This window comes from Pteronotus mesoamericanus, unplaced genomic scaffold, assembly GCF_021234165.1.
Source record: "Pteronotus mesoamericanus isolate MK-2021 breed Mesoamerican mustached bat unplaced genomic scaffold, CSHL_Meso_final contig_78, whole genome shotgun sequence".
Lineage (NCBI taxonomy): Eukaryota > Metazoa > Chordata > Mammalia > Chiroptera > Mormoopidae > Pteronotus > Pteronotus mesoamericanus.
Window position 1 is genome coordinate 28,238,524 of NW_026555258.1, and position 12,353 is coordinate 28,250,876.

At 49.1% G+C, this 12,353-nt stretch overlaps 1 protein-coding gene across 1 annotated transcript in view; it reads left to right on the forward strand.

Moving 5' to 3' along the window:
- Positions 1-3,540: 3,540 nt before the first annotated feature.
- The window catches only part of TRIM14 (tripartite motif containing 14), a 29,099-nt gene continuing 20,286 nt past the window's right edge, over positions 3,541-12,353 (forward strand). Inside the window, exons 1-2 of the mRNA XM_054584951.1 lie at positions 3,541-3,756; positions 6,238-6,333. Of these exons, the coding sequence (XP_054440926.1) occupies positions 3,541-3,756; positions 6,238-6,333 (312 nt within the window). The remainder of the gene's footprint in view (positions 3,757-6,237; positions 6,334-12,353) is intronic.

Genomic DNA, 12,353 nt, shown 5'->3' on the forward strand with positions numbered 1-12,353 from the left:
ACCTGCTTACCAAGGAGGTGCAGACAAGTTTTGCCCTTGACACAGGATAATCCTGGAGCTAGGATGGGCACTGCAGGAGGCCACCTGGCCTGGTTGGTTTCGACCCAAGCTGCACCTTAAAATCCCCTCGGGAGTGTTCAGGAAATACAGATGGCCAGGCCCAACCTGGACCAGTGGAAGCTGAATCAGCAGAGCCGGCCTCATGTTTATTTTTGTAAGCTCCCAGGTGATTCTGCAATACAGTGAGGGTGGAGACCCTGGGCTAGACCATCTGTACCTACCTACAGGAAAGACAAGGACCAGGAGCTGGGATTCCAACCTTGCCCTCCAAGTCCTGGCCAGAGGCTGAAATCAGGAAGCATTGTTTGGAGCCCTCTGCCAGGTCTCTACCCAAGCCCCAAACCCCCACATCCCCACCCCCATTCCTGCAGGACAGGCGCTGTGTGCTCCTGATTGTCCCCTCCCCTAGCCATGGCCGAGTCCACCTGTCGGGCTGCACGTGCCAGGCACCCCATTGCTTGTCTTGTCCTCCATTTACTCAGTAGCAGGGGCCCGCCAAGCTTGCCAAAGACCAACTCCCAGGTATCAGGGAAGGGGAATTCCACTGGATGCCTCATTTGCGGCCAGCACTTCACAGTTTACAAAGCCCTCCCACCTCCACTCACTGACACATCCTCTTCTACCGGGGGTCAGTCATGCATGATTGTCCCCTTCTTCAGGAGGGAAGTCTAGCCTCAGAGGACAAAGAAACTTTCATGCCCAAAGGCATGGCTACAAAGTGGTGGAGGTGGGGCTGAGTCTCCAGAGCTTCCCGAATGGCTCCTCCCACTCGCCCCGCCCCAAAGGGATCCAGACCTCGCGCCTAGCAACAGTACGAAGGCATCCATGAACAAATCTTTTTTTTTTACATTTAGAGTAAATTATTTAAATTATTTCACAGCCAGGGAGAGGGATAGGTAATTTTTATCAGATATTTTTTTAAGCCATTTTTAAAGATTACTTTTTTTGTTTATGTTCTTAACTGATGAAATGGCACTTGCTCAGAGTCTGCAGGGCCAGGCCTCCATGCTCAGGGCAGTGGGCAGAATGTGTGCTTGTCTCTACTCCGGGCCCTGGGAAGCCCTTGGCTGTTGGCTCAGGAACTTTCCGAGAATAAAGACAGCACTGGGAGATGAGCTTCAGGGTGTATCCACTTTAGTGCTATAGTAATTGTTCTTCTTGGAACAAAAGTTTGAGATTGGATCATAGAGGGAAGCAGGAAGTCAGAAATTGATCTATGTTTTTCATACAAAACCGTGCCTGAAGCAGTTTGATTGTTTTAATGTTGTTTCTGAAATTCCTTGTACCTTTGTAAAAAATAAGTAAATAAATTGAAGTGAAAATAAATATATGTGGAATCGTGCTATGGAAAGAATATTTAAAAAAATAATAAACATCATCTGCCTATACATTTTAATACATGGAACGTTCCTTTTCTTAATTTGTTCCACAAATAACAAGTACCTACTTTTCCAGACTGAGAAACAGGTAAGACAGAATTTGTCCCTGCCCTCTGATGTTTTAAGTCATGGTTTGAGGGAAGGGGAGGGCCAGGATCGGGGAAATGTAGGTTGCTTTGGGAGGAGAAGCAATGAAGGTTTCTTGGAGGAGGTGATGTTTGTGCAGACACCTGAAGGATAAATGAGAGTAAGCAGGACAATGGGCATTTGGGGAAAGTGGTCTAAGCCGAGGAAATTGCCTGTTCCTTGGCCTGGAAACAAGCCAAGCTTCGAGCACAGCCAACAGGGATTAAAGGTATTAAAAGCCAAGGGCCTTGTAGGTGGGAGCTAGACCCTGCCCTCCCGTTTTATTCAGGTATGATCGATAAAAATTGTATGTATTTGGGTTGTGATTTTTTTTAAAGTTTCACGATGTGGTGATTTAATACATGCAGACACTGTGAAATGATTACCACAATCAAGTTAACACACCTATCACCTCACATAGTTACCATTTTTTTGTGTGTGGTGAGAACTCTTGAGATCTTCTCTCAACAAATATCTAGGATACAATACAGTATTATTTACTATAGTCACCATGATGTATATTAAATTTCCAGAATTTATGCATCTTCTATTGAGTTGGAACCCTTCCCCCCTACCCTGGCAACCATGTTTTTTGTTTGTTTGTTTTAGATTTCACGTATAAGTGATACAATATAGGTTTTGTCTTTGTCTGGCTTATTGCACTTAGTATAATGTCTTCCAGGCTCATCCATGTCACAAATGGCAGGGTTTCTGTTCTTAGGTCTCAGTAACATTTTACTTTGTATACATATTCCACATCTTCTTTATCCATTCATCCATTGAGGAACATTAAGTTGTTTCTACATCTTGGCCATTGTGAATGCTGCTGAAATGAGCACAGGAGTACATCTCTCTCGAGATTGGGACTTCACATTCTTTGGATAAATACCCAGAAGGGGGATTGCTGGATCGTATCTTGTGGAGGAAACTCCATGCCGTTTTTTTCCATAATGGTTGTACCAATTTACATTCTGTTGAGGCTGGAACTTTTACCTGGGGCAATTGGAATTTCCAGGATGTTTCTCACAATTGTGGGAATGGTAATTTCTCCTGGGGAAAGGGCGAGAGAGAATCAAGGGAAAGTGGTTAAGGGTAGGTAAATGCATCCCATCCCACCCCAGAAGGCCGTAGCCAACCTGGTCCCATCCACGGGGCTGCAGTTTTTTGAGCATGACTGGACTAGCCTCACTAAGGGTCGCGGTGGGGAGCCCACTTCCTTCCGGTTAGCCCTTTAGGAGTGTGAAACTCAAGGGAACCCTCATTTAAAACGGAGTTGGGAGGCCAGAAGGGGGCGCCCTCAGGCACTACCACGCTAAGTCAATTATAGACCCCAACAGGAAGAATTGTTAAGTAGGGGCAAGCAGAAGAGATGCGCCTCGCCAGTGGATACTACCTTACCATTCCAGCAGGAAAAAGGAAGGTTTCCTTCCTGCCCACCAACTCAGCCAATGAACAACTGTCACCATCATGAGCTCTCCCTTTCCTTCAAAATGACCCCTCCCACCTTCCTCCTTTTTCTCTATACAGTAACTATCCTTTCCTTTGCTTGTCAGACTTGCCCATGGTTGTTGCTATAGCTTGCTTGTCCTGAATTGCAATTCCTCTGCTATTCCCAAGTAAACCCATTTCGTTGGTAAAAAAACCAGTTGTTTTATTTTAAGGTATGCAGAAGCGAACCTTCATTTCTGCTGTGGCCACTCCTAGGCGCAACATAAAGCAGGCTAGACCAGGCCTGAACTTTCAGCACCGCCTAGAGACTTCGGGCAGTGGGGCGGAAGAGCACCCTGAGGGGCAGGAAGGTGATGATGCAGCCGCGGTCCCCCAGCCCTCATCCCCGAGCAGCGGCGCACCGCCCCCTTCCACCCCGGAGCTGGGCCGGCTCGAGCCGGGGGCCCCGCCCCGCTGTCCTGCTTTCGATTTCCCACTCGCGCCCTGCCCTATACCGCTGCGCTGCGGCCCAAAACTGAGAGAGTGAATGGAGAGCGAAGCGCTGCTAAATGGAACACCTGAGGGGCCACGCCCCGCCGAGTCGGAGAACGCATGCAGCTGCCTCTGTCCGGAGCACAATGACCGCCCCGCCGAGCTCTTCTGTCGCCGCTGCCGGCTCTGCGTGTGCGCGCTGTGCCCCGTGCTAGGGGCGCACCGGGGCCACCCAGTGGGCCTGGCTTCGGAAGAGGCTGCGCACGTGCAGGTGGGGACGCTGGGGCGCGTGGCGGGGGGGGGGGGGGGGCGGGGAGTGCTGGTGCAAGCCCGGTGTCCGGCTGCCAGTTCCCAGTGGGACCTGAAAACCTCAAGACAGCCCAACATTCATCTAGGTGGCCGACCTGTTGTTCAGATTGAGAAACGTGTCCAAGATAGGGCAAAGGCAAGCCAAGGCCAACAGTTAACCTGCAGAAGAAGTGCGTTTGGGAACGAGAACTTGGGGTCCCGGGCGCATTCCCAGATACCCTTGACCTCAGCCACCATGGCGGGTCCACCACACTGACCTGGGGGTGGAAAAAATCAGCCTTTAACAAAGATTAAAATCTCTCCCTATTAGAAAATGGCCATGTAGCCTGGAGAGCTACACAAATATCTCTCGTTTTCTCTCCTGGAGTTCACAGGGAGGGGCTGTGGACTGCCAGATTGGAGGGGAGCAGCCTCAGCTCTCACCTCGGCCTACCCTGCCTCCGCCCGGCCCCTCAACACACTCCCATTCCTCAGGCACAACTGCCTGTGGGGAGCTAGGACAGCCATTTTATCCATAAGGAAAGGCAGGCTCTGGAGGCAGGGGCAGGCCTTGAACCCAGGACTCCACCCGATGGACCGCCCCGACGGGTCCCTTCTCACCTGGGAGCCCTCACAGTTGCTATCTTAACAGTGGCAGGGGCCCTGGACTTCTCTTCCAGCCTTGCGGTGGACTTGTTGTGTGGCTCCAGTCAAATCCCTCCACCTCTCTGGGTTATACAGGCCCACCTGCCTCAAGCAGAAGTTGATTCTGCCACTAGCACCTCCAAGATGTCTTCCATGATGAACCCATCTCCACAATAAATGACCTCTTTCCCTTGCATGGCATGACTTCATATGATCACATTGTTAACTACCTTGGAGCTCCAAGGTGAGAAGGGGCCCTGTGAGGGTCAGTCCAGCAGGTGGAGTCCCGGATTCAAATCCAGCCTGTGCCCCTAAGGTCCTCCTTTTGTTATATAATATGGCTGTATTATAAGAGCTCCTCAAAAGGCTGTTTTCCATAGTTAACAAGGGTGCTGTCCAGAGACATGGCTGTGGGTCTCATAGGTAAGTCTACTTACCTACCTATGTGTACCCATTTTGTGCCTACTCATCTATCCATTCATTCATTCATTCATTCATCAAACATCCATTCAGCACATAACTTGGGCCATGAGTCAAGGAATAGATCAATTCTTCCCTGACCTCGAGGTGACTTCCCTGGCTGGTAGAGGGAGAACAGGGACGACAGTGTGGTTAGTATTATAACAGGGACACCTGAGGCAGTGGTCAGTGGGAGCCAGATAGAAGACAGTGTGAAACAGGGACAAGAAGCCCGTGGAGATTTCTTGGAGGAGGTACCTTTGGAATTGGCCTCGAAGGAAGAGTAGGGTTTCATCAAGTACCAAAACAGGAGAAATGCCCTGTGGCTGGAGGACGGAGGCATCAGGAGGCCGGGTTGCCTTGGCTGATGGGCAGGAGCTAGACTTGAAGGCTTAGAAATCAGAGTGGGGTTGGGATATGCTCCTGGGACTTGGGTTCCTATTGTGTCCTCACTCCCACAGTATAGAATAATACTGTGTACTTAGTAGCAAATACTTAACCACACCAAGCACTTAGTGTATTTATTCTTCACAGCAACGCTAGGAGGTTATCTCCATATTTACAGCTGAGAAAAATTGAGGTTTAGAGGAGTGAGGACTCCTCTGACTCCTGGACTTGTGCTCTTAATTTGCTGGGTGTCCACTTGAAGTTGGCAGCCCCTGGTTATTCTGTTTGACTCAGCAAACACTTCTAGGTCATCCTCTGGGCCCTACGGGGAGGCCAGGAGTGGAGCAGGCCTGCCCTCAGGAGGCTCCCGGTCAGCCCAGCAGTGGAGCGTAGGGCCAGCCAAAAAAAGGCTGGAATGGGGAGGGGCTGCGGTGAAGTCCCACTGGCAGGGAGAGGGTCCCAGAGCAGGCCTTGGAAAAAGTGGCCATTGCAGGTGGGAGGGAGAGGGGTGCGTGAACCCCACAGACCTCTGACTCATGCCAGGCTTCTGAACCCCAATCCAGGCCAGAGGGCCACAGACCCCACTGGAATGCAAGTTCCACAAGGGCAGCTCCTAGCACAAGGCCCAGCACATAATAGTTGCTCGGTCAATATTCGCTCTGTAAGTGAATTCTCGTCCCTTGCCCCCAAGCTGCTTACCTTAAGGTCCTATTTGAGGGACTGGAAAAGCAGGTCACGTGCAGGCTTGTCCTAGGAAAAGATGCCTTGATGTGGGTCTCTGAGAATCAGAGGAGCCCCAGCTTGCAGCTCATCCTTCAACTTGCTGCTCGACTTTGGGCAAGTCATCTCAACCTTCCAAGTCTCAGATACCTCAGCTGAAATGCAACACAGGTGACAGGAGACGACCCCTGGGGAGTCCTGTATCATGAAAGTGACAATTTTAAGACTTTTCTCCTAACTCCTTTACATACAGAAAGTCACCCAAGAATGTTTAAAGCAGCTGGAAACCAAGAAGCAGCAGCAAGAAGACAACAAAAGCCAGATAGAAGACATTGCCGAGCAGCTCAAGGCAAGTGAGCATTGCTTCCTCATCCCAGTTGAGATGTCCACATTTCTCCTCGGGCACAAGGGTCTCCCCAGTAGGAAGCCAAGGAAAAATAAAAACCGACCTCAAAGGGGGCCGATCAGGTTCGGTGGGACCTGGGGCGTCTATAATTTAGGGCAGCGACTTTCCAGCAGTGGGCCATTGGTACACTGCTGTACTGCGAGAATATTTAAAACATGCCAGCACCTGACTCTTTAGTCAGGGGCACTGACCTCTTTACCCTTAGACTGTCAGATAAAAAAATGACAACAGCCAGCCCAACAATAGCCATCCAGTGTGAATGAATCAAAATTATACCTTTAAGGGGTCTAGCGGCTACTGTTCCATGAGCTTCATGGCGAGCCTGCCCCTGCCCAGTACCCTAGCCTCGCCCGGAGGCGCTCACCAACTGGAGGGAGGGTTTTTTTTGCCCCCTCACCAAGGCCATTCTCTCGAAAGGACTAGTCCTCCAGCTTCTGAATGCCTTAAACCGAGCAAAATACAGCTAAGGAACATACAAGTAGCTCGGCCGTGGTGAAAGCAAGTAAGGTATATATTCCACAAATATTTACTTTCTTCACACTTCTCCTTTCCTAACGATGTTTATTTAAATGGATTCTTTTGTGGGTTTTAAGTGGGAGTGGGGGTCAGTGTTATCTTGAGCTGCCATTTGGACTGTGGAAAAGTTGTTCTGTCTCTAGGGGCCTTTTGTATGATCTCAGCCAGTCCCTAACCCTCTCGGCCTCTGCGAACCGTCTTCCCAGGACCTGTTTCCCCGGGAGCTCTGTGAGCCCCGGCCTGACCACCACAAGCCAGGGAGACAGACTGGCAGTAGCCCGCAGCAGAGGCCCGATGTCTGCGAACCTCTGATCAGATAGAGCATGAGGCTCCCAAGACAAGAGTTAGGGTCCACGCAGACAGTCTATGGGGGTAGGTTTCAGCTCCACCTAAGAAGTGGAGGTGCCAAGGCCAGGTCATAGAATTGGCTTCTGCTTGCCCGGCATCCATTACCTGAACGATGACCACTGGCCCCAGTTTGCCGAGGACAGTCGCTGTTTATACCTGTCGCCCTGGCTTAGTTATTAAGAGTGTCCCTCATGTCTCCAAGAGCAGGACTCCAATCCCAGGTAGATAAATCAGTTCCAAAAGATTTAGAAACAAAGTTGGCACACGGATGGGGATGGCGGAGGTGCTTTGGGCTATTTAGCCAGGACTGCGAGGCACAGGTTCACTATCTGCAAATCTCTGAGCAGAACGAGTGTGGGACCCCCCCGCCCCAAGACAAGAGTTAGGATTCACATGGATAGTCTAAGGGGACAGGTTGCAGCTTAATCTAAGAAATGGTTTTCTTTCTTTTAACCTCCTCCATTTTCAAACTTTTATTTTGAAATAATTACAGATTCACAGGAAGTTGCCAAGATAGTAAGTGTGTGCCTTTCACCTAGTTTGTCCCAAGGGTTATATCTTAACTAACTTACTTACAATTTCAAAACCAGAAAATTGGCAGTGTGCATATATGTTCTATGTCAACTTATCACATGTGTAAATTCAAGTAACTACCACTGTGATAAAAATATAGAACTGTTCCATCACCACTAAGATCTCCCTCATGCTACACCTTTATAGTCTCCCCAGACCTGCCCCCAACAATCCCTAACTCCTAGCAGTCACTAATTCATCCTCTATCTGTCTAATTACAGCATTTGAGAATTCATGAACATGGTATATCTCTTATTTAGATCTTTGTTTTCTTTCGTCAGCATTTTGTAATTTTCTGCACACAAACCCTAAATATGTTTTATTAGACTTAAACCTAAGAGGCCCTCTGAAGGTGCTAAGAAAAATGTAAGTAGTGGTCAGCATTTTAAAGCTGAGAGGTATTTGCATAAAAAGTTAGATGTAAAAAAGGAGGAAGATGTGGCCACCCTAGGCTTACACTCCCACGTGGGAGCTCTCAGAGCCGAGCAGAGGATACTCATGAGAAGGACCTGTGTTGCCCAGACCTCCCGGCCCCTGCCTGCCCATTCTCCTCACTGTGTCACAAGGCTGCCTTCTTGGCATATACATTGCAGTTCCTGGTCAGCAAGCAGCTTTTTAAAAATTCAGCCATAAGTCAGCCACTTCATGCCAACCACTAGTCATATTTTGAGTTGTTGTTTTTTTCTGTGCAGTTAGATTCTTTTATGTAGTATCGTGTCCCCAGTATAGAGACAAGGCATGATGGCTCACTTCCCCACCTGACTTGACATCTGCATCTTCCTCATGCCTTCAGTAGGAGTACCCCCTGGTGTCCCACAGGCCCTGGGTTGTGAGAGTGCCCCTTCAGAGCACTGTGGCATGTGACTCTGCCAGGGACTCTATGAGTTTCAGCAGTTCCAGACCAGTTGTCATGTGACATTTTTAGCTTTGAGGTTCCACGAATTTAGAGTCCAAGCCTGTTGTTGGGTTTATTTATTCATTTTGTTAGTGACCCTCTTTTCTCCCATGACCCTGGATGAATGACAGGATTCCTTGCCGCTTCTCTAGCCAGTGGGGAGAGTTTTTCTGGTGCCTGGTTCATGGACGGAGCTGCTCTCTGTGACCCGGGCTTGACGCTGCTGGCCCCAAGCACCCTCCTGAATGAGCAGGCCCCTGTGTGGCGTGCTCTCAGACACCCCCATGACCACCGCCCCGGGTCACTCAGCTCGTCCTCTGTGCCTGCGGCTCTGACAAAGTTCCCTTTTTTTAGGGGCATCTGAGGATTTCCTTTTTGTTATTTGTTTGAGTGTGGGTTTTGGGTTTTTGTTGTTGTTTTTTTTTTTCAGGAGATAAAGCTTGATTCATTAAGCCATATTCCTAATGTTGAACATTTAGATCATTTCCAGGGTTCCACGAATATAAAATAGCACGCAGTGAACATCTTTTGGCACCTTGATCTGTTTCCTTTAGGACACACTTCCAAGTGACGCATCGGGTTCCACAGGCCCAGATGTGTGTGAGGCTTCTTGTGCGTTCTGTCCAACTGCAGCTAGCGGTTTGCGGCAGCGTGGTCTGGGGCAAGCATGCCGCTCTGTATTTGTTTACACAGGGACAGTTCCAAGGAAAAGGCCATTCACCTGGAAATTAATCTATAAAACAGTTTGATAAATAAATTAAAAGCAGTAAAGTTTATACATGTCCAAAGTCTACTGTTCAGAAGCCAATGAACATGCCTAACTAACCATACCTTTTCACAGAACAGTTGAGAACTTGGCCATTGATCCCCGACCAACACTTGTTAAATGATTTTCTCCGCCTTGTCAATAGGCTGTTTGCTTCTCCCTTGTGGCTCCTCAGGGGGCTAATACATACAGGTGTAGGGAAAATTCAACACTTGCCTGCTACCCTAACTTTTTATTCAAACTGGGATAAGATGATAATATGCATCTTCATTCTGAATCTTACAAATATTCTACAATGAGCTTTGGATACTTTTATAAATGAAGAAAAAGTGTATATATTTCAGTAGGATTAATGTCTATTGAATCCAGCCCTAGGGCGGGATTTAGAAAGTGCATAAACTGCCCTGGCCGGTGTGGCTCTGTGGGCTGAGTGCTGGCCTGTGAACTGAACGGTCACCAGTTCTTTTCCCAGGGTTGCGGGCCAGGCCCTCGGTTGAGGGTGTGCAAAAGAAACATCAGTGTTTCCCTCTCACATCAATGTTTCTCTCTCTCTCTGCCCCTCCCTAAAATCTTTTAAAAATAAAATATAATTATGAAAATTATAAAATAAGTCTAAAATGTGCATAGGCTTTCTGGCTGAAAGGCCCTTGGAAATGGGGCTACCCAGGAAGAGGGAATAGCCATTGGTCACATAGGAGGGTAGAGATGGACCTGGAGCCATGGCTGTACCCAGAAAGACAGAAGCCACTTTGAGGATTTCACCCAGAGGGGATAAATACAGGGAATGGTGATGGGCTTGGAGTGGGCAGAGAAGCCAACCAGGGCGTTGTGAGTCAGCGGGCACCAACCAGCAGGAAGCACCTTTACCCCAGAAGGCGACAATATTAGCAGAGTGTAGAGTCCAGGGCCACCTAGGCAGGAGCTGGAACCAGAGCGGGCTTGTGGGAGCAGGCGGGTGGAGGGGGCTCAGGGAGGCAGGGGCCACCTGGCTGTTCCCCTCACTCTCTGTCCTCCCTCTAGTTCCTCCTCCTATTGACCGAACATGGAGGGGGATCCTTGCCTGCCGCAGGCAGCCCCTCTGCCTGACACAACAGAGGGGGGCTGCGGGGCGGAGGGAAGGCCAGGAAACAGACCTGAGGCACATAGGCCTAGACAGGCACCCCGGGGAGTATACCAGCATCCTCGGTTCCGGGCTTTTTGCCTGTTCCCTATGACCCGCTAGAGCTCTAAGGACTGAGCCAGAGCATGGGGTCTGGGGCCAGCGGGGTGGCACAAACCAGGCCTTGCCGTTGACCGTGACGATGCCACTGGGCTCCCCCGCCCTGCTGGGCACAGCCATTCCTCTGCCTCCTGCTGCCGGCCTCTGCCACGTATCAAAGTGCCTGGGTGTCAGAGCTGACGGGGCCTGGGCAGGGTTGCCCCGCACACCTCCTTCCCTAAGGGATGCCCCTGAGAGGCATCCATAGCAGGACTGTCCAATTTTCTGCAAAATAGTCTTTTTCATTCTCCTCACAGGCTCCTCTTTCCCTGGGGCTTCAGGGGCCTGGGCAGGGACGGAGTCGCACAGCAGCTGGCACTTGGCGAGCAGGACCCTTCACCTCCCGTGCCCAGACCTCCAATCGCTGCTCAGGTTCCTCCTCTCCCACAGTCCTTAGACCTTCCTCAGCTAGACTCTGTCAGACCTTCACCCAGCCCAGCCCCGTCCAGCCGCGTCCAAACAACAGCCCAGTGCAGTCTGGGATCCAGTTTCATTTTGAACCAATACAGCCTACACCAGACAGCATACTTTCCTGTTGCATTGCCAGAATTCTCCCTCTCTCTCTGTATAATTTTAACCATATTGCATCATCAGCCTCATATGCTGACACCTCAAGTTTTCTTTTTTTAAAAATGTTTTACTTATTGATTTGAGAGAGACAGAGATTGGGAAAGAAACATGGATTTGTTGTTCCAATTATTGATGCATTCATTGGTTGATTCTCGTGTATGCCCTGACCAGGCATTGAATCTGCATACTTGGCATATCAGGACGATGTTCTAACCAATTGTGCTACTCAGCCAGGGCAACCTTAAGTTTTCCTGTGGATATTTTCAGTTATAACAAAGTATAGTGTCATTAAGATTCGTTTGTATATTCTTCTTTACAGAGTGGATCTGTAGAAACTTCCTGGAACATAGCTTTGTTAGAAGGAGATACAGAGTGTTGCTTTCTTGGTTTCTAAAGAAAGGTCCTCTGTTTACATACCATGCTTTGAAAATTTGTTTATAAATCTAAGGTTCAGAATACATTTTCTTTCCTTTACTTGGTCGTTCAGCCAAGACATATTTGTGTCCAGGCTCAATGACCCATAGAAGCCACATTGTAACTGCAGACTAATTTCCAGGCTAGCCCAAAGACCATTTAACCTATATGGCATGTGGTGGCATAAGCCAGCCTCAGGACCTAACCACTGCCTAGAACATTGGATAAGAAACACAGGCTTCGGGAACCCACCCCCGTGATCCTGCCGAACCACATGTTCCTGCCCCATCAAGGAGAGACGTGGTATCACGGGTCAGCCTGCCCACCCCATCTGCTCAGGTGCCAGGGTCGTTCTCCGCGTGGGCTCTGCAGATGTCTGGGCTGAGGGAAGAGGCTGGCCTAAGTTTTGGGGGTTTTTTTTCCCCAAGTGATTTTCTGTTTTATATTTTTAAGTTGTACTTGTAATACATGAACACATGCTCATTTTTTAAAATGTAAACAGTAGTATATTATTGTAGAATGGAGTAGAGAACTATAGGAAGTACAAAATGAGAGTTATCCTTGGCCATCTCTTCAATCCCCCCTTTCTTCCCAAACATGACCACAGCCAACAGATATTTTAA